Source organism: Salmo salar, chromosome ssa04 (genome assembly GCF_905237065.1).
Source record: "Salmo salar chromosome ssa04, Ssal_v3.1, whole genome shotgun sequence".
Classification (NCBI taxonomy): Eukaryota; Metazoa; Chordata; class Actinopteri; order Salmoniformes; family Salmonidae; genus Salmo; species Salmo salar.
The window spans coordinates 28,578,004-28,603,316 of NC_059445.1; the positions used below are offsets into that span (position 1 = coordinate 28,578,004).

General features: G+C 43.8%; 1 protein-coding gene across 2 annotated transcripts; it reads left to right on the forward strand.

Annotated features, from left to right (window-relative positions):
* The first annotated feature begins 12,218 nt into the window (after positions 1-12,218).
* LOC106602787 (gamma-gliadin) lies at positions 12,219-19,039 on the forward strand. 2 transcript variants are annotated; one of them, XM_045717648.1, is made up of 12 exons: positions 12,219-12,334; positions 12,751-12,818; positions 13,319-13,384; positions 13,558-13,632; positions 15,495-15,548; positions 15,653-15,724; positions 16,053-16,082; positions 17,317-17,355; positions 17,467-17,517; positions 18,219-18,308; positions 18,579-18,613; positions 18,703-19,039. In XM_045717648.1, exons 2-11 carry the CDS (start codon positions 12,765-12,767, stop codon positions 18,597-18,599), a joined length of 552 nt encoding a protein of 183 aa, XP_045573604.1. In that variant the 5' UTR covers positions 12,219-12,334; positions 12,751-12,764; the 3' UTR covers positions 18,600-18,613; positions 18,703-19,039. The 2 variants fall into 2 exon arrangements, with proteins under 2 accessions (XP_045573604.1, XP_045573605.1); XM_045717649.1 differs by having other exon boundaries at positions 15,656-15,724.
* The last annotated feature ends 6,274 nt before the right edge of the window (positions 19,040-25,313 follow it).

Here is a 25,313-nt window from a genome sequence, read left to right on the forward strand (position 1 = left end):
TCATTGAGTGTTTTCCCTGTATAATGTATTTGTGTGAATTTGAAGAGTAGAATAAGTTATTTGATTAAACAGTTCATTTTATTAAATTATTCTTTAACAGTACAACATTTGTAGATGTTCATTTCAAGTGGACAGTGTGGATCGATGGATATCTGTTGATAATGACCATGTCCATTCGTTTAATTTACTGAAAAAGGAGTTACCAGTAACTGTAACGCTTCATGGCCATAAAAGTCAAAAATATATAATAATATTTTGAATTTGAACAGTCATATCACAGGGAATAAATTCTATTTCCCAGCATTTTTCATTTGCTTTTGCTAAGCTTTATATTAGCATATTTTGACGATATAGAATAAGCATTGAATGTCACTGCAAAATACATTTCACTGCATAGGCCTCCAAATCGACATAAATATATATTGTGTATTGTAGAGTAACAGAATTCCAAACTAAAAGAAAGTCTTCTGGGTCCTACAGTAGCAGCCAGGTTCAATCGGATGATCATACAAAATAAACAAATACGAGAAACATTACCAACAAGTACACTACATGACCAGAAGTATGTGGACACCTGCTCGTCTGGACCTAGCTTTGGGGCAGGTAACGTTGTCCTGGCGTTTGCCAAACCCAGATTCGTCCATCAGACTGCCAGATGGTGAAGCGTGATTCATCACTCCAGAGAACGCATTTCCACTGCTCCAGAGTCCAATGGCGGCGAGCTTTACAAAACTCGAAACGACGCTTGTCATTGCGTATGGTGATCTTAGGCTTGTGTGCAGCTTTTTGGCCATGGAAACCCATTCTGACGTTGCTTCCAGAGGCAGTTTGGAATTCCGCAATGAGTGTTGCAACCGAGGACAGACGATTTTTACGCTCTACGCTCTTCAGCACTCGGCGGTCCCTTTCTGTGAGCTTGTGTGGCCTACCACTTCGTGGCTGAGCCGTTGTTACTCCTAGAGGTTTCCACTTCACAATAACAGCACTTACAGTTGGCCGGTACAGCTCTAGCTGGGCAGAAATTTGACTAACTGACTTGTTGGAAAGGTGGCATCCTATGACGGTGCCACATTGAAAGTCACTGATCTCTTGCTTTTAGGCTTCCTATCAAGTAATTTAAGATCAGTGATTAACTCAAGTAAGGGAGTCAGAAAGAATACAAGTATTAAAACCAGGCCTAATACAGTGCCTTCAGAAAGTAGGCATACCCCACATTTTACAGCCTGAATTCAAAATGGATTAAATATATATTTTTATAATATATATCTACACAGAATACCTCATAATGACAAAGTGAAATTATGGTTTTAGAAATGTTAGCAAATTTATTGAAAATGAAATACAGAAATATCTCGTTTACATAAGTATTCACACCCCTGAGTCAATACATGTTAGAACCATATTTTGCAGTGATTACAGCTGTGAGACTTTCTGGGTATGTCTCTAAGAGCTTTGCGCACCTGGGTTGTACAATATTTGCACATTATTCCTTTTAAAATTATTCAGCCGCTGTCATTGCTACACAGCCATTTACAAGTCTTGCTATAGATTTACAAAATGATTTAGGTGAAAACAGTAACTAGGCCACTCAGGAACATTCAAAGTCGTTTAAGAAAGCAATTCCACTGTATATTTGGCCTTGTGTTTTAGGTTTTTGTCCTGCTAAAAGGTTAATTTGTCTGTTTGAATGCAACTGAACAAGGTATTCCACTAAGATTTTGCCTGTGTTTAGCTCTATTCCATTTATTTTTATCCTAAAAAACTCCCTAATCCTTGCCAATGACAAGCATACCCAAAACATGATGCAGCCACCACCATGCTTGAAAATATGAAGAGTGGTACTCAATGATGTGTTCTGTTGGATTTGCCCCAAACATAACGCTTTGTATTCACGACATAAAGTACATTTCTTTTCCACATTTTTTTTTAGATTTACTTAAGTGCCTTTTTTGCAAACAGGATGCAGTCTTTTAAATATTTGTATTCTATACAGGCTTCCTCCTTGCTGCACTACTAACGTATTAGAATTAATCGCTGATTCCCCTTTAGCTTCAATATTTGTCAACGCAGAAGGGAAAATAAACTAGAGAAAACTACTTCAGAAAGTTGTATCCTGTCAGTCCCAGGAAGGACTTGACCTGTGTCTTGGTGCGTTGAATGGGTCAGTCACGCACCGCGTGAACCTTCCTCTCCTCGGGCTTGACGTTCCCCCATCCGATCAAATACCCCAGGTACTCCACCTCCTCGAAACCTAGTTTGCACTTCTTGGGGTTCACGGTCAACCCGGCTTGTCTGAGTGCATCCAGCACCGCCTGGAGGCGCGTCAAGTGCTTTTCCCAACCTTGGCTGTGGATGATGATGTCATCCAAATAGGCCGCTGCGTACTGCTGGTGGGGTCGAAGTACTTTGTTCATCAGCCGTTGGAATGTGGGCGGGGCTCCATGGAGACCGAACAGTAGCACCCGGTACTGATACAACCCGTCTGGTGTTGAAAACGCTATCTTCTCCCTGGAGGAGGCTGCAAACAGTACCTGCCAATATCCTTTGGTCAGGTCAAGGGTGCTGATGTACTGGGCCTTTCCCAATCGGTCAATGAGCTCGAAAAAGCTGATGTCGTTCACCCCCCGGAAATCGTTACAGAAGCGGAAGCTACCGTCCGGTTTGGGCACCAACACGATTTGGCTGCACCATGCACTGTGGGAATCTTCAACGACCCCCATCCTCAGCATAGCCTCCACTTCCTGCTTCACGGCCTTCCTTCGGGCCTCCGGAATCCGATATGGCCTCTTTCTTACCGTTTTGCTGGGCTGGGTACGGATGTGGTGTTCAATGGGGGTCATGCAGCCCGGCTTCTCGGAGAACACCGCCGTGTTCCGATCGACAAGCTCCCTGAGCCCTTGCTTCTGGGACGGGTCAGGGTCCTCATTGCTTGGGACCACCACTGGTGCCGTTGGCGTCCTGGGTCCCGACCATAACACGGCCAAGGCTGTCCTCTCTTGCCACTTCTACAACAAGTTCACGTGGTAAATCTGTTGAGGTTTCCGTACGCGGTAATTGACAGGTCCCATCTTCTCGACCACCTCATATGGTCCATGCCATGTTGCCAGGAACTGACTTTCGGCCGTGGGGATTAAGACCAGCACCCTGTCTTCCTCCTGGAATTCTCAGGGCTGGGCTCTCCGATTGTAGACCTGGGCTTGGGTGCGTTGGGCCTTCTTCATATGTTCCCTCACGACAGGCCATATGGCTGTCATCCACTCCCTTATTGTCTCCACGTGCTCCATCACGCTGCGTAATGGGGTCGGTTGGGCTTCCCACACCTCCTTTGCGAGGTCCAGTAGGCCGCGTGGCCTCCTCCCGTAGAGGAGTTCGAACGGGGAAAACCCAGTGGAGGATTGGGGTACTTCTCGGATTGAGAACATTAGGTGGGGTAGTAGCTGGTCCCAGTTCTTCCCGTCCTGCTCTATGACCTTCTGCAGCATCTGGGAGGTCCAGATCTGCTTGATCTGCAGGAGGGCACACAACTCTTTCATGAGGCGGGACATAAACTCCGTACCTTGGTCTGTCAAGATCTCGTTCGGGAAGCCCACCTGGCTAAAGAGGTGGAACAGCTCCCGGGCAATTCCCTTGGATACCGCCGCCCGTAGGGAATGGCCTACTATCAGGATACCGGGTGGCATAACCTGCTATCACCAGGATGTACCGGTGTCCTCATGCTGTTTTTACCAGGGGTCCCACTATGTCCATGGCGATGCGTTCAAAGGGCACCCTAATGATCGGTAGGGGGACCAATGGGCTTCAGAAGTGGGCTTTCGGGGCAGTGAGTTGACACTCCGGGCAGCTGCGACAGTAGTCTTCCATGGGCCTCCTCATCCCGGGCCAGTGGAACCGGGCGGCAATCCGTTCCCTGGTCTTCTCCATTCCCAGGTGTGCACCCAACAGGTGGGTGTGGGCCAGCTGAAGAACGGTTCCCACGTACCATCAGGGCAGCAACAATACCTCTCAAACTTCCTCCTTTCGGCGTGACATCGGATACAAAAGGTTATTCTTGATTTGGAAATGGGGGTATCGCCAGTCACTCACCCCTGGAAGTAGCTGTCCATCCACCGCTATCACTTGGGCTGTGGCGGCTTTCAAGTTCGGATCCTCCCACTGGGCCATCTCGAATTGTCCCCTCAGTTTGCCCCCCAGCGGGGTCTTGACTGGCCCCTCGAAATCGAGGAGGGGGAGGATGGGCTCCTCCTCCAGGGGTTCCCCAGGGGTCGGGTTCGGCGCCGCCTCCGACTCCGACTCCGGAGCCGCAGACCCATGCTGGTTAACTGGTGACTTCCGGGCCTCACAGGCTATTGGTCGTCCCCGCTCTCTTCTTCCGCCAGCTCGTACCTTCTTCCTCAACTCATGCCCCCATTGGGCCGTGAACAGCGGACAATCCCATCCCACTAGGAGAGGTACTGGCAGCTCTGGCACTGCACCCACCGTCATCTTGCAGCTCCCTTGTGGCGTCACGATGGTGGTCCATACTGTTGGATACCGCTTTGTGTCTCCGTGAACACAGGAAATGGACATCTCCCTACCCCTTTCGGTCTCCTGGTTCAGCAGGCTCGTGGTTACGAGCGTAACCATACTTCCGGAGTCCAATAGCGCTTCCGTGTCGTGTCCATCAACCTTCACCGGGACCATGGGTGCAGTTGATTCGGGGTGCGCCCAACAGGAGGTGTGCGCCCAACAGGAGGTGACATAGTGGCATCGACTCCTCTCATGATGGCATCGACTCCTCTCAAGCCGGGCAATTCCAGGCAATGTGCCCCCAGGCATATGCATATATATATATATATATATATATATATATATATATATATATAGTGTAATACAGGTTGTTGATCATGGACTTTGGCTAGTAAGTCCATCTCATTTTAAAATGAAAAACACTGATTTCCACTATGTTATAGTGGGTTACTTTAAAGATACTGTCAAAAAATCTGGGAACAGTGTCTTCAACCATTCATTTAGCCATTGTGAGGTGAAGTGAAACAACTGCTCAAATAGGAGTGCTGATTGGTTAATTGGCAACCACTGTCATTGCAGACTCATACATCCGATGAGGAAGATGAATAGAGATGTGAGTAAGACATTTGCTCTAATCCATGATCTCGCCATCACGGTGGACAACTCCATTGTGTCCTCCTCCCAGAGTGCTAAGAGCCTCGGCGTGACCCTGGACAACACCCTGTCGTTCTCCGCTAACATCAAGGCGGTGACCCGATCCTGTAGGTTCATGCAATACAACATTCGCAGAGTACGACCCTGCATTACACAGGAAGCGGCGCAGGTCCTAATCCAGGCACTTGTCATCTCCCGTCTGGATTACTGCAACTCCCTGTTGGCGGGGCGCCCTGCCTGTGCCATTAAACCCCTACAACTCATCCAGAACGCCGCAGCCCGTCTGGTGTTCAACCTTCCCAAGTTCTCTCACGTCACCCCGCTCCTCCGCACACTCCACTGGCTTCCAGTTGAAGCTCGCATCTGCTACAAGACCATGGTGCTTGCCTACGGAGCTGTGAGGGGAACGGCACCTCCGTACCTTCAGGCTCTGATGAGGCCCTACACCCAAACAAGGGCACTGCGTTCATCCACCTCTGGCCTGCTGGCCCCCCTACCTCTGCGGAAGCACTGTTCCCGCTCAGCCCAGTCAAAACTGTTCGCTGCTCTTGCAACCCAATGGTGGAACAAGCTCCCTCACGACGCCAGGACTGCAGAGTCAATCACCACCTTCCGTAGACACCTGAAACCCCACCTCTTTAAGGAATACCTGGGATAGGATATAGTAATCCTTCTAACACCCCCCCCCCAAAAAGAAAATATCTTAAGGTGAATGCACCAATTTGTAAGTCGCTCTGGATAAGAGCGTCTGCTAAATGACGTGAATGTAAAAATGCTCTACCATATGACACACACATGTATTGCCATATTTAAGCTCATTAACCGTTCTGTCACAGAGCAAAGCAATAGGCTTGATGATGTTGTTTGGTGCTATAGTACCTATGTTTAATTGTGCTCAGTTTCTTGTATTATTGTGTAAAATCTACAGTACATTCTAAATTCATAAGACCTACATTATCATACCTCCTGTGGTTAAATCTTAGAGACTCAGAGAAGCTTTGAAAGAAGACTTGACTTTGTACTTACATGTATTTCTGTTTTTTCAATCCCCCATTTCTTACTCTTTTCAGATTACCAGAACTTGGAGATCTACAATACCCTTCGATGAAACAATGATGTCCTTCAACTCCACAGCTGCTCTTAGTGTCCTAGATTGATTCAGTAAATGCATTGCTTAACCCAGCAATAAACATAGAGTAACATGGTGCTGAACCGATGGCTTGATGCATGAAAGCTGTGTGTAATTGTTTGTACCTGGCAGAATAATGTTAATAAAACCCCCAGAATGTTTTGCCAACCTTCTCCATACCATGCCTCAATTTTATATCTTGTCTCTGCTTGTTAGTCTGTGGCATTGATGACATTCAGCATTCAAATAATTCCATCGAGTACGCATTTTTGGAACAATGTTGTCAATTTTGTAAACAGTGTACACAAGACACAAAACTCAGTGTCGTAAATTTTCCAAATGTTGTTACATTCTCAAAACAATATGATACTATAAAAACTATAGGACACCCTCAAAACTGCAAATACATCCATAAAAAGAACAACATGGCCTGTAAAAAGATGAACACAACCATACATACACTATATATACAAAAGTCTGTGGACAAACATTCAAATGAGTTGATTTGGCTATTTCAGCTGCAACTATTGCTATCAGGTGAATAAAATCAAGCACACAGCCATGCAATCTCCATAGACAAATATTGGCAGTAAAATGGCCTTACTGAAGTGCTCAGTGACTTTCAACATGGCACTGTCATAGGGTGCCACCTTTCCAGCAAGTCAGTTTGTCAAATTTCTGCCCTGCTAGAGCTTCCCGGTCAACTGTAAGTGTTGTTATTGTGAAGTGGAAACGTCTTGGAGCAACAATGGCTCAGCTGCGAAGCGGTAGGCCACACAAGCTTACAGAACGGGACAGCCGTGTGCTGAAGCGCATAACGCAAAATCTTCTGTCCTTGGTTGCAACACTCACTACCGAGTTCCATACTGCCACTGGAAGCAACGTCAGCACAAGAACTGTTCGTCGGGAGCTTCATGAAATGGGTTTCCATGGCCAAGCAGCAGAACACCATGCGGAGTGGTGTAAAGCTCGGCACCATTGGACTCTGGAGCAGTGGAAACGCATTCTCTGGAGTGATGATTTACGCTTCACCATCTGGCTGTCCGACGGACGAATCTGGGTTTGGCGGATGCCAGGAAGTTTGGTGGAGGAAGAATAATGGTCTTGGGCAGTTTTTCATGAGATGGGCTAGGCCCCTTAGTTCCAGTGAAGGGAAATCTTAACACTATTGCATTCAATGACATTCTAGATGATTCTGTGCTTCCGACTTTGTGGCAACAGTTTGGAAAAGGCCTTTTCCTGGATTAGAATGACAATGACCCTGTGCACAAAGAAAGGTCCATACAGACGTTGTTTGTTTGAGATCGGTATGGAAGAATTTGACTGGCCTGATCAGAGCCCTGACCTCAACCCCATCTAACACCTTGGGGATTAATTGGAACATAGACTGCAAGCAAGGCCTAGTGCCAAAAATCAGTGCCGACCTCAATAATGGTCTTGTGGCTGAATGGAAGCAAGTTCAGACAGAAATGTTCCAACATCTTGTCGAAAGCCTTCCCAGAAGAGTGGAGGCTGTTAGAGCAGCAAAGGGGGACCAACTCCATCTTCACGCCCATGATTTTGGAATGAGATGTTTGACTAGCAGGTGTCCCCATACTTTTTGGTCATGTAGTGTATCTCAGTAATACTTCATATGAAGTGGGTATACCTAACACCGTTATGAAACCAGTCATAACACCTTTATTTTTATAACAACCTTCATTATACATTTATTCCAAACCAAAATTAACGTTCCCTTAATTAAAATTGACACTTTTACTGTCACAGCACCCAAAGTCCTGAGACTATTCACACAACAGGTGGGGTGACGTGCAGGGTCAGCCATACAACATAATCCTTGTAGCAGCTTAGGGGTTAAATGTTTTGATCAAGGCCATAATGGCAGTAGGAGATAGCACCAGTCCTGCATGTAGTATCTTTATTATACATAAGCAAGCTGTGCTTGATTGCACTTGCCTGGCGCAACGGCATTGTCCAAAAAGTGCAACTCCAGGTAGGCTTCAACAAATGCTCAAAGTGTTTGAAAGATTTCAAATACTATTTCAACCCTGGCACTTGAGCAATTGTTTGTCACTGTAATGTGATAGTAAGCAATCTTAGCTAATACCTGAAGAATTGTATTAGCTCCACAAACTATTACCTTTATCTAAGCAGGCTAACACAATCTTGTAATGTCAGCAACTACAGTATCTGGCTCACTCCCACCAGATGTTATATTGCTAACATGGTATAGTTAATAGTCTGGGAACAGAACACTTTTCAGTGAATTTGTATTCATAGTTTTGCAAACAGGTATCTTAAAACTTGCGTTTAGACAGGCAGCCACATTCTGATCTTTTGTCAATTATTGGGCCTATCTAATATATATTTTTCCCAATGTGTGAAATCAAAAATACAGTTAACACATTGTAATAATATAATTGTATAGATCAATCAAAGAACAATCAAAACAAGGAAGGCTGTTAAAAAATATATATTTTTCAAATATAATGTGTCCCCAATTTTTATGTCATTGGTGTTACCACCTTCAAAATCACTCATTAGAGAGATATACAAGAACCTTGAGCATTTTCTCCAGTGCCAAACTGTTATCAGGGGATGGGTCTATATTAAAGTAAAGGATGAGCTAATCACACCCTTTTAGCATATCATAAATGCAATTCAAGAATTACAAAGAAGCTACATCAGTGTGAATGCACAAATCTCATATGTGTGCGTTTACACGGCAGCCCAATTCCTCTTTTTTTTCTTTTTTTCCGATTTGGTATTTTGACCAATTAGATTAGCTCTTTTGCCAATAGTTGAACACAGAAACACAAAGCTGAGCGTGGACAATCAGAAAAAAAAGATCAGATATGAAGAGAATTCTGAATTAGGTTTATAGGCTTAACACAGCCTAAAATATTCAATCCAGATTATGTTTTTATATTTAATAACACACTTGTATTCCATCCATAAATATTAATAAAATTGTTAAATTACGAGACTGGTTGGTTTAGCCAAGGAAAAAGCGAGGAACCTTCCCGCTAGCCATGATTGGCTGAGATAATGGATGGCTTGATATGCCGGGAGATGAGTTTGGATTGATCTGCCATGTAGCATGCTTCTGTCTATAATGTGAGCAGTTCAGTATGTGTTGACAGTCTTTTATACCGTTTTTGAAAGATATAACGTTAGGCATCGAGAACTACAAAACTTTTGCTAATTTTCTCAACAACATTGATGCCCTGAATTTAGCAAGCGCTATCGACAGATCAGTTGGAAAAAGTGATGGGCAACTTTCTGCACACACCACAGTCCGTGTGAACCAGAGTGACTTGACACAACGATGGCCAAACAAGGTGTAGCTACAAACAAAACAGACTTAAATGGTTCCAGTCTGCAGTGAAGCATTCATCCATGTATACGGTATAAGTCTAGCTACATTTTCAGATATACGTTTCTTATTTGGTCAGAAAGTCATTTTTATTGTAAGTTAAACATTATTTTACATGTTGTTATTCTATTCAGCATCATCGTTCATTCTCTACAGTAATTGCATAGATGTATGAAAGCACAGGGGTCCGATGAAGCCTCTAGGTAGAACTTGGTTTAGAAATGGCAGACATGTAGAGAATTTTCTAAAGATATTATTTTGTGTCTGTGAGACCCCGGCCTCCCGAGTGGTGCAGCGGTCTAAGGCAATGCATTGCAGTGCTAGCTGCGTCACTACAGAACTTGGTTCGATCCCAGACTATGTCGCAGAAGGCCACGATCCGGGAGACCAATGAGGCAGCACACAATTGGCCAAGCGTCGTCCCGGGAAGAGGAGGGTTTGGCCGGCTGGGTTATCCTTCGAAGGTTTGCGGGGTTTGTGTTTTGGAGGATGCATGGCTCTTGACCTTCGCCGCTCCCAAGTCCATACGGGAGTTGCAGCGATGGGACAAGACTGTAACTACTAATTGGGTATCATGAAATTCTGGAGAAAAAGTAGTACATTTTTTAAAATAATAATAAATAAAAACATTTTGAAAAGTTTACAGGGACACCCATGTTACGGACATCACAATGCTTGGTAAGTGAGTTCCACTACCCCCCGAATCGGCACACATTTGGCTCTAACTCAGGACCTCTGCTTTGCTACACACGTGACCGCCCTCCTTGACAACATTCTAAGCTTTCTAGCCAACCAAAAGGTACCAATTGGATGGCTCCATCCTTGACATTTCGAGCTAGCTGTGGAGTGAGCTTATGCTACGTTCTTAAGGGCCACATAAATTCTGAGAATATGTGTCACAACGTCCACAGAAGGTGGCGCCACTCCCCGGTCGGGTGGCGCTTGGCGGTCGTCGTCGCCGGCCTACTAACTGCCACCGATCCATGTTTCATGTGTCTGTTAGTTATGTCTGTTTAGTGCGCACCTGTTTCTTGTTTGTAATTAGTGGGAGGGTATTTAGTTTGTCAGTTTCTTGTTTGGAGTTGTGTGGGATTGTTTTGTGTTATGTTTTGAGTTTAGGGCTGGATTATTTTCCTATGTGTTTGAGTTACACAACGCTGATATTAGGCATTAGGGTTGCCGGGCTGCGTCCCGTATATTTTAAGTGTTGGAGCTGTTCTACCTCCTGCTTGTGTTTTGCACCCTGCCTAATCGTTGTATTCACTCTGGACTTAATTAAATATTTTTCTACGGACCTTTGGTCTCCTGCGCCTGACTCACACGTTTCCTGCTCCTTGAAAGACGTGACAATATGTTGCCTGTAAAATCATCATCATAAAGTCATTTTAGAAGTCACTTCTTTTTTTTTAACAAGACAAAAAATAAAATAAATCAACAAAAGATTTCAAATTTTATCATATAGTGAGGATAAGACAATTAGGTGGAATACTATGACTCTGTGTTATTAGTTTTTTATTGCATTTCTGACATGTATTTAACCCCTTATTTTTGGCACTAAACAGTCTCAATATACAGTATGCTTCCATTCATTTTTTCAACTGGTACCCGGGGAACCTTCAGACTAGTCTTGTGAGGCCTGTGGGTGTTCTAGATCAAAACAAACGACATGTACGTGTTTGTGAGAGTCTCACCTTTCCACAGGGGTGTGTAGCCCAAATTGTTCAGATGCTGCAGACAGAAGTTGGCAGATCGGCTGTATCAACTTCAGACAAGCACCAGATGTTTGTGGAGAGCAAAACAGAGAACAAACTTGCCATACAAAACATGGTTATATAAAAATCTGTCCGTTTAAGCTAGAGATATCAGATTTGGATGCATCTTAATCCACTGCATCTGCCGATGTCGCAGTTCTGCATCTGATGTGAAAGGTGACAGAGCAAATAGTGGTGTTTGTCAGACCATGAGACAAGGTTTGGCCTAAAAACTATTATGACCACTCTATGCAAAGATTGACTCTCACGAACACGATGGTGTTATCAATTGGATTGGTAATAAACTTTATCAATTTACAGTATACTTGATGTTGCATTGTGTTGTTATTTAAGAACATCTTTAATTAATTGTTGTTGAATATGGTTTGTTTACTATAATTTCACACAGGGAAAAAAAATCTTGTTACATACACACTCAAAGTATTAAAACAAAACAGCTGACGCTTTGAAAGAAGGTCAAAGATTACAGCAACCAAGCAGGTTACACACTTAAAGACTGTACAGTATCATACATATTATAGGATATAGCAATATCATCATACAATATAATTGGATTCATCAAATTCACTGACTGCATTTGGATTGAATTCAAACGTACCAAATAATATTCTCTGTTTGCAATAAGATATGATGTGCTTTCCAGTAAATGTGCTGAAGTGTGCACTATTGCAGACAGTGTAATTATCCATTCCCTGCGTTTATGATTACTATACTATATCTGACCACTGTCATTTACCAAAGCTCACGACTAGACAGCCACATTTTCATTCTCTATGTAGTGTCACAGCAGGTCAATGTTGGTTGGCTGAAATCTCAGCTGACACTGTTTAAAAGCAGAGATAGACCTCTGTACTGTATGACCCTCCATATTCCTCATCTATGCTGGTATCACCAAAGGTAATGTGGCTAGATCTTGTTTACTCAAAATGCATTTTATCTGGATGTTGTACAATATAATGCTATGGGATTCTTTATTCTAATGAATATACAGAATGCTTTGGGTGCCTAAGGATTCACACAGCAAAATTGCAAGTGTTAACTTTAATAGAGTTAAATTTAACAATCAAAGTGTCTCTATATTGTCCCAACCTACACAGAAATATTGTTAGACTTTTGTAAGTGTTAAAGACTTTAAGACTTTCACAGAATTTTTGTAAGAAATACGTTAAAACTGAACACTGACCAACACTGGTTATTGTTGCAGTCATTCAGCACTGGTGTTCAGTGTTAAAATGTGTCTTATGTAATAGAGTTGACTACTTTTCGACACTGGAGGGTGTTAAATTAACATTATACCCTCTTTCATGTGCAAGGTTCTCCTCTGAAAATGAAGATCACCATTATCTGCCTTTGTTTGGCCAGCTCAATATCTGCAGCTCCTGTAAGTTTAAAAAAATGGCCAAGGAAAACTTTACTACTGTATTTCTCAAGAATAGGAATTTGAATACGCATAGAAAGTGGATGTGCAAGGGTGCGCGTCACAATGGAAAAATTGTAAACAACTGGAGACACCCTTGTCATTTTTGGAGACAGGTTATTGACATGGCATCGCTACGGTAGCTAGTTTATGAGCAATTGTTAACTAACTGTTAATACTTTGAACTGGCTAGCTAATCGTCTTGATTAACTGTGGGGTAAAACAATTCAGTTATCCTATTAGTTAATTACCTTTTGTATTCTATGATGTCTTCACTTTCCAAGCGTATCATGATCTATTTCCAGAATCTGGCCTTAAAAGAACATAGTTGGGTGTTAAGAGTTCAGAGCACATTATTCACGTCTCATTTTCCACTGTGTGTCTGTCAACAGTCTGTCATTCCTTTAAATTGACTACGGCTTTGTCAAAATTGTGATTGTTTAGTATTTGTTCAATATTCACAGCTTCAACCTTTCTTCAATTACTTGCCCCACTATGGGGGTCCAAGGCAATCAGGACCAGCCACACAAGTAAGAGCAAATGCATATTGTAATATTCTACTGCATTATGTTGGTCACCTTCTTTCTCTTTGTGTTGTTCAACATAGTATGAAACCAAACAGAACATGAGAAGATTAAGTACTGAAATTAATTTCAGGACACTTCTGTTTCTTTGACCTTTGACCCAAGTGTTTAATCCCCAGATGAATGAAGTCCTCTACCCAGCAGGCCAGCCTTACCCTCAGCCTGGACTGAACGGCCCTGTCAGCATGGAAATAGTATGCTCTTATATCATCTTCACTATGAGACCTCTCTAAAATGATATGATCGAAGTAGTGTCTCTTTAGTGACTTAATGACCTACTTAGCAATTACTTAAGTTATTACTTACTTAATGATTTACTTTCACTTGACTTATCATTTGCCTATTTAATTCAGACTGTGATGAGTAATCATCTTGAACTTTAGCAGTTACACTGGAGTTTTGTCTTAATTACATAGTAGAGTAATTTTATACTGCTCATAAAAATAAAGGTAACACTTAAACAACACAATGTAACTCCAAGTCAATCACACTTCTGTGAAATCAAACTGTCCACTTAGGAAGCAACACTGATTGACAATACATTTCACATGCTGTTGTGCAAATTGAATAGACAACAGGTGGAAATTATAGGCAATTAGCAAGACACCCCCAATAAAGGAGTGGTTCTGCAGGTGGTGACCACAGACCACTTCTCAGTTCCTATGCTTCCTGGCTGATGTTTTAGTCACTTTTGAATGCTGGCGGTGCTTTCACTCTAGTGGTAGCATGAGACGGAGACTACAACCCACTCATGTGACTCAGGTAGTGCAGCTCATCCAGGATGGCACATCAATGCGAGCTGTGGCAAGAAGGTTTGCTGTGTCTTTCAGCGTAGTGTCCAGAGCATGGAGGCGCAACCAGGAGACAGGCCAGTACATCAGGGGACGTGGAGGAGGCCGTAGGAGGGCAACAACCAAGCAGCAGGACCGCTACCTCCGCCTTTGTGCAAGGAGGAGCAGGAGGAGCACTGCCAGAGCCCTGCAAAATGACCTCCAGCAGGCCACAAATGTGCATGTGTCTGCTCAAATGGTCAGAAACAGACTCCATGAGGGTGGTATGAGGGCCCGACGTCCACAGGTGGGGGTTGTGCTTACAGCCCAACACCGTGCAGGACGTTTGGCATTTGCCAGAGAACACCAAGATTGGCAAATTCGCCACTGGCGCCCTGTGCTCTTCACAGATGAAAGCAGGTTCACACTGAGCACATGTGACAGACGTGACAGAGTCTGGAGACGCCGTGGAGAACGTTCTGCTGCCTGCAACATCCTCCAGCATGAACAGTTTGGCGGTGGGTCAGTCATGGTGTGGGGTGGCATTTCTTTGGGGGGCCGCACAGCCCTCCATGTGCTCGCCAGAGGTAGCCTGACTGCCATTAGGTACCGAGATGAGATCCTCAGACCCCTTGTGAGACCATATGCTGGTGCTGTTGGCCCTGGGTTCCTCCTAATGCAAGACAATGCTAGACCTCATGTGGCTGGAGTGTGTCAGCAGTTCCTGCAAGAGGAAGGCATTGATGCTATGGACTGGCCCGCCTGTTCCCCAGACCTGAATCCAATTGATCACATCTGGGACATCATGTCTCGCTCCATCCACCAACGCCACGTTGCTCCACAGACTGTCCAGGATTTGGCGGATGCCTTAGTCCAGGTCTGGGAGGAGATCAGGAGACCATCCGCCACCTCATCAGGAGCATGCCCAGGTGTTGTAGGGAGGTCATACAGGCACGTGGAGGCCACACACACTACTGAGCCTCATTTTGACTTGTTTTAAGGACATTACATCAAAGTTGGATCAGCCTGTAGTGTGGTTTTCCACTTTAATTTTGAGTGTGACTCCAAATCCAGACATCCATGGGTTGATAAAATGGATTTCCATTGATTATTTTTCTGTGATTTTGTTGTCAGCACATTCAACTATGTAAAGAAAAATGTATTTAATAAGATTATTTCATTCATTCAGATCTAGGATGTGTTATTTTAGTGTTCCCTTTATTTTTTTGAGCAGTGTATTTATTTGTAATGTGTAACTGTTTTGTTTGTTTTACTTTATATTACAGGTGTTTCCACAGAGATTCCCTGGCATGTCTAATGGTGGCCAGATCAATGGACCAGTAAATACTATAGATACTACTAAAACATACTTCACCTTCTTTAATATATCAACCATCCGCCACATTGAACATTTATTTTAACTTTCCGCTTTATTTTCTTTCAGCAGTCCTATCCCTCTCAAGCCTTCATCAAATATTCCCTACCTAAGGCCCCAGGAAGAAAGAGTGTAGAAATTGTAAGTGTTGTCTCAAGTTGAGTTACTTATCCCTCCACAGAATTATAGGTGTTGTAGTATGTGAAGAAATCTCTCTTCAATTACAGCTATATGAAATGTGATAGGCTCTATTGAAGTTCAGTTGACTCATGACTTTAAGTTGGTAAAGTTATGACATGGTACATTCCAAATTGCACAGCAGGAAATGAGGGTTGTTATAATGTATGTGTTTTTTAAGAGACCCATCCATTTAATATCTTACTAAAGCACAGATTGCATTGAATGTATTTTATCTATACTGCAGTATTTTAATGATTGTTTCTCTGTTTCTTTTCCCCCTATTTTAAAGTACTACCCCTATGATTTTGCGCAGCATAAGGTAAATCCTGATATCATTTACTTGTTTGCAACCATTCATTTTATTTCAGTGGGAGCTGGATCATAGTAGGTGAGCCGAATTTAGCGGTTTGAAATCCAGGGCATCCCTCATGGAGCGGTGCTCGCACACAACTCCTGAGCTCCACGTCCTTTCCAACACTCTCTCTGCTAAAATCCGCTCTGCACTCACAAGAAAAAAAAGACGGTGCTCCAAATTTAACCAACACCCATTCATTTTTGTGACTAACTGGACCTACCATTTGGTTTTGAAGTATTGAAACACAATCAAATGATTAATGAAAATTATTTGAATAAACATGAAAAGGTGAATGTAAGAGGTGCACATCATTTAAAATAGGCTACATGTCATATTAAACAGCATATAAACACTGTAAATAGGTCAAGAGCCAGACAGGGAGCCTAACATATATTATTTAGGCTAGATTATTTCAATTATTTCCAGGCTATAGCCTACAAATAAATACATTTTGAAGTATTTGCGAGTGCGACAGAGTAGTGTGGTACGGACATTTAGCACTCAGCATTTAAACAACACTTCATTATATTAAATCATTATGGCTTATACATTGAGCATATAGGCTGTGACTTACTTAGAATTAATTACAAATTAAACAAGAAATTCTGTGTTGCTGCCTTTGAATTCATTTTTAGAATATTTTTTTTTTAAACACAAGTTTTGCCAGTCTGTGGCTTCAGGCTCATGCGACTGTGTGTGGAGAGCAGGACAGGAGCGGAGAATATCCTATCCACACTTGCAGAGCCACTGGGGATGCTAAACACCCTTTTGGCCACTCTTGCTAGACTGGGCAGAGATACAGAGTTGCTTTTGATTTTTCTTTAGGTAGTTATAAAGGTTCTAAACAAAAATCCCAATCAAAATGAAAAGCTCCTTGAACACCAGGCATTTTGGGCCATAATCAACTATGGCCTATTGATTAGATAATATAACAAAAATGAACGAAACATTTAAGATATCTGATTTGTAGTTTATAAATACTTTGCAACAATGAAACACTTAGTTTTCTACCCACCTCCTTCCTTACTTTTAGCATGTGCACGTAGTAAGTACACCCTCATATTCATATAAACGCATACTCTGACCTGGATATATCAAGTTAAAGATAAACAATACGTTTAATCTGGTGTAAACATTTGTATCTTAGTTAATCCATTCTGTCTTTAAATGAAGTTATAGCTATTTCTTTTTGTTTTAGATGATGCCAAATATCCCTCAGATGCCACAGATTCCAAACGTGAGTACGTTTAATCTGTCAAAAAAATTTAATACATTTTTTCTGGAATTTTCGGACTAATGTTAGCATTTATGCATTTATTTGCTTTATTTTTGTTTTATCTTTTCACAGCTGTTCCCATATGAATATCAACCACAAACGGTGCCACAGCCAAGACCCAATGTAGGACATCCCTTTCTTGGCCTTTAGTTATTGTAATGGGTGCAAAGATGTACACGTTTCCTTGATTACAGATACTATAGAGCAGGGGGCAAATTGGGATATTGTGGCCAAATCTCAAAATATATCAGATTTTAATTTATTGTTTCTTTTTATGAATATTGCTAGCAACAACGGATGAAACGAATTTTGGAGAAAGGATCAGTGGAAAGAGTTTAGAGGGTGCAATATAATGCAATGTAATATTATTCGCCACAATGTATGTTCTTTGGCCGTATATGCGCAACATGGGCCTGGGAGGCTCAAAGGGATATTGGTATCCACAGTAGTCATCAATTATAAAAATGTTCAACTATTTGTTTTGAACATAATTCACTGTAATTTAAGCTTTAAAATTGCTAAGTGTTACCCCTGCCCAAACTAAACATTTTCAGAGTTGCAAGAAATTAACTTTAAAACTGCAACATGCAAAGTGGGGTCCTTTAAAATGTTATTTCCAGGGTCAGAGACTTAGTCCGGCCATACACTGCAGAAGTCATAGTAACACTCCTTGTATGCTATTTTTATTGAACTCTAAAGAGTTGTGTTATAATGTTATGAGGGGGTCCCTCATAAATTTGTTATCACAAAAGGTGTCCCAGATGCAAGAAGTTTGGAAACCCCTGCTCTAGTGTCCAAGACTACAAGTGCTCTTTTTTCTGCAGATCCCATTCCCACCATACAACTCCCAGCTTCCTCATTCCCAGGATCCTTTGCAGCCAGCTCAGCAGGAGCAGACAGTGCAGACAGGCCAGGTTGGAAGGCTAGAACTCTATCTATCATAACTATATCTACAACTCCTTTACTGAACACCATTTGCAAGTGATTTACCTTCTTTTCTCCTACTCTTTTACTATATGTCATCTGTGGTTTAAGGAATACAACAATGACAGTTAACTTTTGACTGAAATACAACTCCTTTCCTGAACATAGTGTGCTAGTGATTTATGTATTTTCTACCTACTCTTTTACAAGATGTCATCTATAGCTTAGGGGATGACAGTGACATTTTTCTTGGTCCACAGGTACCTCATGTGCAACCATAGAATGGAAACTGAATGTAAGTCTTAATTATGCTGTAAAGTCCTTTGACAAAAAATTACGACACAATGTATTTCGTTCATTACATTATTCCTGCTGTTCTTTTAGTTACCAGCTTGAAGGAAGTACAAAGTCTGCCGACCCAGAGAAGACCAGATGATTTGATGCTTCAATATGGCCTTTTGATATTAATTGGGGTATTTACAGTAGTATGGTTATGAGTATCAATGTAGAGTGCACTGTTAATCTACTGTCCTTTAGAGTTTTTCCCCTTGAAGTTTCTAGCGAAAGCTATTGTAATGAGCATAGTAAGCATGCATCATTGATATTGCAGTAGGCAATAGAGAGTATGGGTGGACATTATCTGCCTTACAATCTTTTCTTTGCTACATTTAATTTATGCCATGTATTTTAGTAAAGGCAATTAAAGTATGTTTACAAGCAATCATTGAGTGTTTTCCCTGTATAATGTATTTGTGTGAATTTGAAGAGTAGAATAAGTTATTTGATTAAACAGTTCATTTTATTAAATTATTCTTTAACAGTACAACATTTGTAGATGTTCATTTCAAGTGGACAGTGTGGATCGATGGATATCTGTTGATAATGACCATGTCCATTCGTTTAATTTACTGAAAAAGGAGTTACCAGTAACTGTAACGCTTCATGGCCATAAAAGTCAAAAATATATAATAATATTTTGAATTTGAACAGTCATATCACAGGGAATAAATTCTATTTCCCAGCATTTTTCATTTGCTTTTGCTAAGCTTTATATTAGCATATTTTGACGATATAGAATAAGCATTGAATGTCACTGCAAAATACATTTCACTGCATAGGCCTCCAAATCGACATAAATATATATTGTGTATTGTAGAGTAACAGAATTCCAAACTAAAAGAAAGTCTTCTGGGTCCTACAGTAGCAGCCAGGTTCAATCGGATGATCATACAAAATAAACAAATACGAGAAACATTACCAACAAGTACACTACATGACCAGAAGTATGTGGACACCTGCTCGTCTGGACCTAGCTTTGGGGCAGGTAACGTTGTCCTGGCATTTGCCAAACCCAGATTCGTCCATCAGACTGCCAGATGGTGAAGCGTGATTCATCACTCCAGAGAACGCATTTCCACTGCTCCAGAGTCCAATGGCGGCGAGCTTTACAAAACTCGAAACGACGCTTGTCATTGCGTATGGTGATCTTAGGCTTGTGTGCAGCTTTTTGGCCATGGAAACCCATTCTGACGTTGCTTCCAGAGGCAGTTTGGAATTCCGCAATGAGTGTTGCAACCGAGGACAGACGATTTTTACGCTCTACGCTCTTCAGCACTCGGCGGTCCCTTTCTGTGAGCTTGTGTGGCCTACCACTTCGTGGCTGAGCCGTTGTTACTCCTAGAGGTTTCCACTTCACAATAACAGCACTTACAGTTGGCCGGTACAGCTCTAGCTGGGCAGAAATTTGACTAACTGACTTGTTGGAAAGGTGGCATCCTATGACGGTGCCACATTGAAAGTCACTGATCTCTTGCTTTTAGGCTTCCTATCAAGTAATTTAAGATCAGTGATTAACTCAAGTAAGGGAGTCAGAAAGAATACAAGTATTAAAACCAGGCCTAATACAGTGCCTTCAGAAAGTAGGCATACCCCACATTTTACAGCCTGAATTCAAAATGGATTAAATATATATTTTTATAATATATATCTACACAGAATACCTCATAATGACAAAGTGAAATTATGGTTTTAGAAATGTTAGCAAATTTATTGAAAATGAAATACAGAAATATCTCGTTTACATAAGTATTCACACCCCTGAGTCAATACATGTTAGAACCATCTTTTGCAGTGATTACAGCTGTGAGACTTTCTGGGTATGTCTCTAAGAGCTTTGCGCACCTGGGTTGTACAATATTTGCACATTATTCCTTTTAAAATTATTCAGCCGCTGTCATTGCTACACAGCCATTTACAAGTCTTGCTATAGATTTACAAAATGGTTTAGGTGAAAACAGTAACTAGGCCACTCAGGAACATTCAAAGTCGTTTAAGAAAGCAATTCCACTGTATATTTGGCCTTGTGTTTTAGGTTTTTGTCCTGCTAAAAGGTTAATTTGTCTGTTTGAATGCAACTGAACAAGGTATTCCACTAAGATTTTGCCTGTGTTTAGCTCTATTCCATTTATTTTTATCCTAAAAAACTCCCTAATCCTTGCCAATGACAAGCATACCCAAAACATGATGCAGCCACCACCATGCTTGAAAATATGAAGAGTGGTAGTCAATGATGTGTTCTGTTGGATTTGCCCCAAACATAACGCTTTGTATTCACGACATAAAGTACATTTCTTTTCCACATGTTTTTTTTGATTTACTTAAGTGCCTTTTTTGCAAACAGGATGCAGTCTTTTAAATATTTGTATTCTATACAGGCTTCCTCCTTGCTGCACTACTAACGTATTAGAATTAATCGCTGATTCCCCTTTAGCTTCAATATTTGTCAACGCAGAAGGGAAAATAAACTAGAGAAAACTACTTCAGAAAGTTGTATCCTGTCAGTCCCAGGAAGGACTTGACCTGTGTCTTGGTGCGTTGAATGGGTCAGTCACGCACCGCGTGAACCTTCCTCTCCTCGGGCTTGACGTTCCCCCGTCCGATCAAATACCCCAGGTACTCCACCTCCTCGAAACCTAGTTTGCACTTCTTGGGGTTCACGGTCAACCCGGCTTGTCTGAGTGCGTCCAGCACCGCCTGGAGGCGCGTCAAGTGCTTTTCCCAACCTTGGCTGTGGATGATGATGTCATCCAAATAGGCCGCTGCGTACTGCTGGTGGGGTCGAAGTACTTTGTTCATCAGCCGTTGGAATGTGGGCGGGGCTCCATGGAGACCGAACAGTAGCACCCGGTACTGATACAACCCGTCTGGTGTTGAAAACGCTATCTTCTCCCTGGAGGAGGCTGCAAACAGTACCTGCCAATATCCTTTGGTCAGGTCAAGGGTGCTGATGTACTGGGCCTTTCCCAATCGGTCAATGAGCTCGCCCACCTCGGCGGTCGAAAAAGCTGATGTCGTTCACCCCCCGGAAATCGTTACAGAAGCGGAAGCTACCGTCCGGTTTGGGCACCAACACGATTTGGCTGCACCATGCACTGTGGGAATCTTCAACGACCCCCATCCTCAGCATAGCCTCCACTTCCTGCTTCACGGCCTTCCTTCGGGCCTCCGGAATCCGATATGGCCTCTTTCTTACCGTTTTGCTGGGCTGGGTACGGATGTGGTGTTCAATGGGGGTCATGCAGCCCGGCTTCTCGGAGAACACCGCCGTGTTCCGATCGACAAGCTCCCTGAGCCCTTGCTTCTGGGACGGGTCAGGGTCCTCATTGCTTGGGACCACCACTGGTGCCGTTGGCGTCCTGGGTCCCGACCATAACACGGCCAAGGCTGTCCTCTCTTGCCACTTCTACAACAAGTTCACGTGGTAAATCTGTTGAGGTTTCCGTACGCGGTAATTGACAGGTCCCATCTTCTCGACCACCTCATATGGTCCATGCCATGTTGCCAGGAACTGACTTTCGGCCGTGGGGATTAAGACCAGCACCCTGTCTTCCTCCTGGAATTCTCAGGGCTGGGCTCTCCGATTGTAGACCTGGGCTTGGGTGCGTTGGGCCTTCTTCATATGTTCCCTCACGACAGGCCATATGGCTGTCATCCACTCCCTTATTGTCTCCACGTGCTCCATCACGCTGCGTAATGGGGTCGGTTGGGCTTCCCACACCTCCTTTGCGAGGTCCAGTAGGCCGCGTGGCCTCCTCCCGTAGAGGAGTTCGAACGGGGAAAACCCAGTGGAGGATTGGGGTACTTCTCGGATTGAGAACATTAGGTGGGGTAGTAGCTGGTCCCAGTTCTTCCCGTCCTGCTCTATGACCTTCTGCAGCATCTGGGAGGTCCAGATCTGCTTGATCTGCAGGAGGGCACACAACTCTTTCATGAGGCGGGACATAAACTCCGTACCTTGGTCTGTCAAGATCTCGTTCGGGAAGCCCACCTGGCTAAAGAGGTGGAACAGCTCCCGGGCAATTCCCTTGGATACCGCCGCCCGTAGGGAATGGCCTACTATCAGGATACCGGGTGGCATAACCTGCTATCACCAGGATGTACCGGTGTCCTCATGCTGTTTTTACCAGGGGTCCCACTATGTCCATGGCGATGCGTTCAAAGGGCACCCTAATGATCGGTAGGGGGACCAATGGGCTTCAGAAGTGGGCTTTCGGGGCAGTGAGTTGACACTCCGGGCAGCTGCGACAGTAGTCTTCCATGGGCCTCCTCATCCCGGGCCAGTGGAACCGGGCGGCAATCCGTTCCCTGGTCTTCTCCATTCCCAGGTGTGCACCCAACAGGTGGGTGTGGGCCAGCTGAAGAACGGTTCCCACGTACCATCAGGGCAGCAACAATACCTCTCAAACTTCCTCCTTTCGGCGTGACATCGGATACAAAAGGTTATTCTTGATTTGGAAATGGGGGTATCGCCAGTCACTCACCCCTGGAAGTAGCTGTCCATCCACCGCTATCACTTGGGCTGTGGCGGCTTTCAAGTTCGGATCCTCCCACTGGGCCATCTCGAATTGTCCCCTCAGTTTGCCCCCAGCGGGGGTCTTGACTGGCCCCTCGAAATCGAGGAGGGGGAGGATGGGCTCCTCCTCCAGGGGTTCCCCAGGGGGTCGGGTTCCGGCGCCGCCTCCGACTCCGACTCCGGAGCCGCAGACCCATGCTGGTTAACTGGTGACTTCCGGGCCTCACAGGCTATTGGTCGTCCCCGCTCTCTTCTTCCGCCAGCTCGTACCTTCTTCCTCAACTCATGCCCCCATTGGGCCGTGAACAGCGGACAATCCCATCCCACTAGGAGAGGTACTGGCAGCTCTGGCACTGCACCCACCGTCATCTTGCAGCTCCCTTGTGGCGTCACGATGGTGGTCCATACTGTTGGATACCGCTTTGTGTCTCCGTGAACACAGGAAATGGACATCTCCCTACCCCTTTCGGTCTCCTGGTTCAGCAGGCTCGTGGTTACGAGCGTAACCATACTTCCGGAGTCCAATAGCGCTTCCGTGTCGTGTCCATCAACCTTCACCGGGACCATGGGTGCAGTTGATTCGGGTGCGCCCAACAGGAGGTGTGCGCCCAACAGGAGGTGACATAGTGGCATCGACTCCTCTCATGATGGCATCGACTCCTCTCAAGCCGGGCAATTCCAGGCAATGTGCCCCCAGGCATATGCATATATATATATATATATATATATATATATATATATATATATATGTGTAATACAGGTTGTTGATCATGGACTTTGGCTAGTAAGTCCATCTAATTTTAAAATGAAAAACACTGATTTCCAATATGTTATAGTGGGTTACTTTAAAGATACTGTCAAAAAATCTGGGAACAGTGTCTTCAACCATTCATTTAGCCATTGTGAGGTGAAGTGAAACAACTGCTCAAATAGGAGTGCTGATTGGTTAATTGGCAACCACTGTCATTGCAGACTCATACATCCGATGAGGAAGATGAATAGAGATGTGAGTAAGACATTTGCTCTAATCCATGATCTCGCCATCACGGTGGACAACTCCATTGTGTCCTCCTCCCAGAGTGCTAAGAGCCTCGGCGTGACCCTGGACAACACCCTGTCGTTCTCCGCTAACATCAAGGCGGTGACCCGATCCTGTAGGTTCATGCAATACAACATTCGCAGAGTACGACCCTGCATTACACAGGAAGCGGCGCAGGTCCTAATCCAGGCACTTGTCATCTCCCGTCTGGATTACTGCAACTCCCTGTTGGCGGGGCGCCCTGCCTGTGCCATTAAACCCCTACAACTCATCCAGAACGCCGCAGCCCGTCTGGTGTTCAACCTTCCCAAGTTCTCTCACGTCACCCCGCTCCTCCGCACACTCCACTGGCTTCCAGTTGAAGCTCGCATCTGCTACAAGACCATGGTGCTTGCCTACGGAGCTGTGAGGGGAACGGCACCTCCGTACCTTCAGGCTCTGATGAGGCCCTACACCCAAACAAGGGCACTGCGTTCATCCACCTCTGGCCTGCTGGCCCCCCTACCTCTGCGGAAGCACTGTTCCCGCTCAGCCCAGTCAAAACTGTTCGCTGCTCTTGCAACCCAATGGTGGAACAAGCTCCCTCACGACGCCAGGACTGCAGAGTCAATCACCACCTTCCGTAGACACCTGAAACCCCACCTCTTTAAGGAATACCTGGGATAGGATATAGTAATCCTTCTAACACCCCCCCCAAAAGAAAATATCTTAAGGTGAATGCACCAATTTGTAAGTCGCTCTGGATAAGAGCGTCTGCTAAATGACGTGAATGTAAAAATGCTCTACCATATGACACACACATGTATTGCCATATTTAAGCTCATTAACCGTTCTGTCACAGAGCAAAGCAATAGGCTTGATGATGTTGTTTGGTGCTATAGTACCTATGTTTAATTGTGCTCAGTTTCTTGTATTATTGTGTAAAATCTACAGTACATTCTAAATTCATAAGACCTACATTATCATACCTCCTGTGGTTAAATCTTAGAGACTCAGAGAAGCTTTGAAAGAAGACTTGACTTTGTACTTACATGTATTTCTGTTTTTTCAATCCCCCATTTCTTACTCTTTTCAGATTACCAGAACTTGGAGATCTACAATACC

Coding starts and splice junctions, on each gene's coding strand:
- LOC106602787 (XM_045717648.1), top strand. CDS start 12,765: ATGAAGATCACCATTATCTGCCTTTGTTTGGCCAGCTCAATATCTGCA. Junction 12,819..13,318: donor GCTCAATATCTGCAGCTCCT/GTAAGTTTAAAA, acceptor CAATATTCACAG/CTTCAACCTTTCTTCAATTA. Junction 17,518..18,218: donor TGCCACAGCCAAGACCCAAT/GTAGGACATCCC, acceptor TTTTTTCTGCAG/ATCCCATTCCCACCATACAA.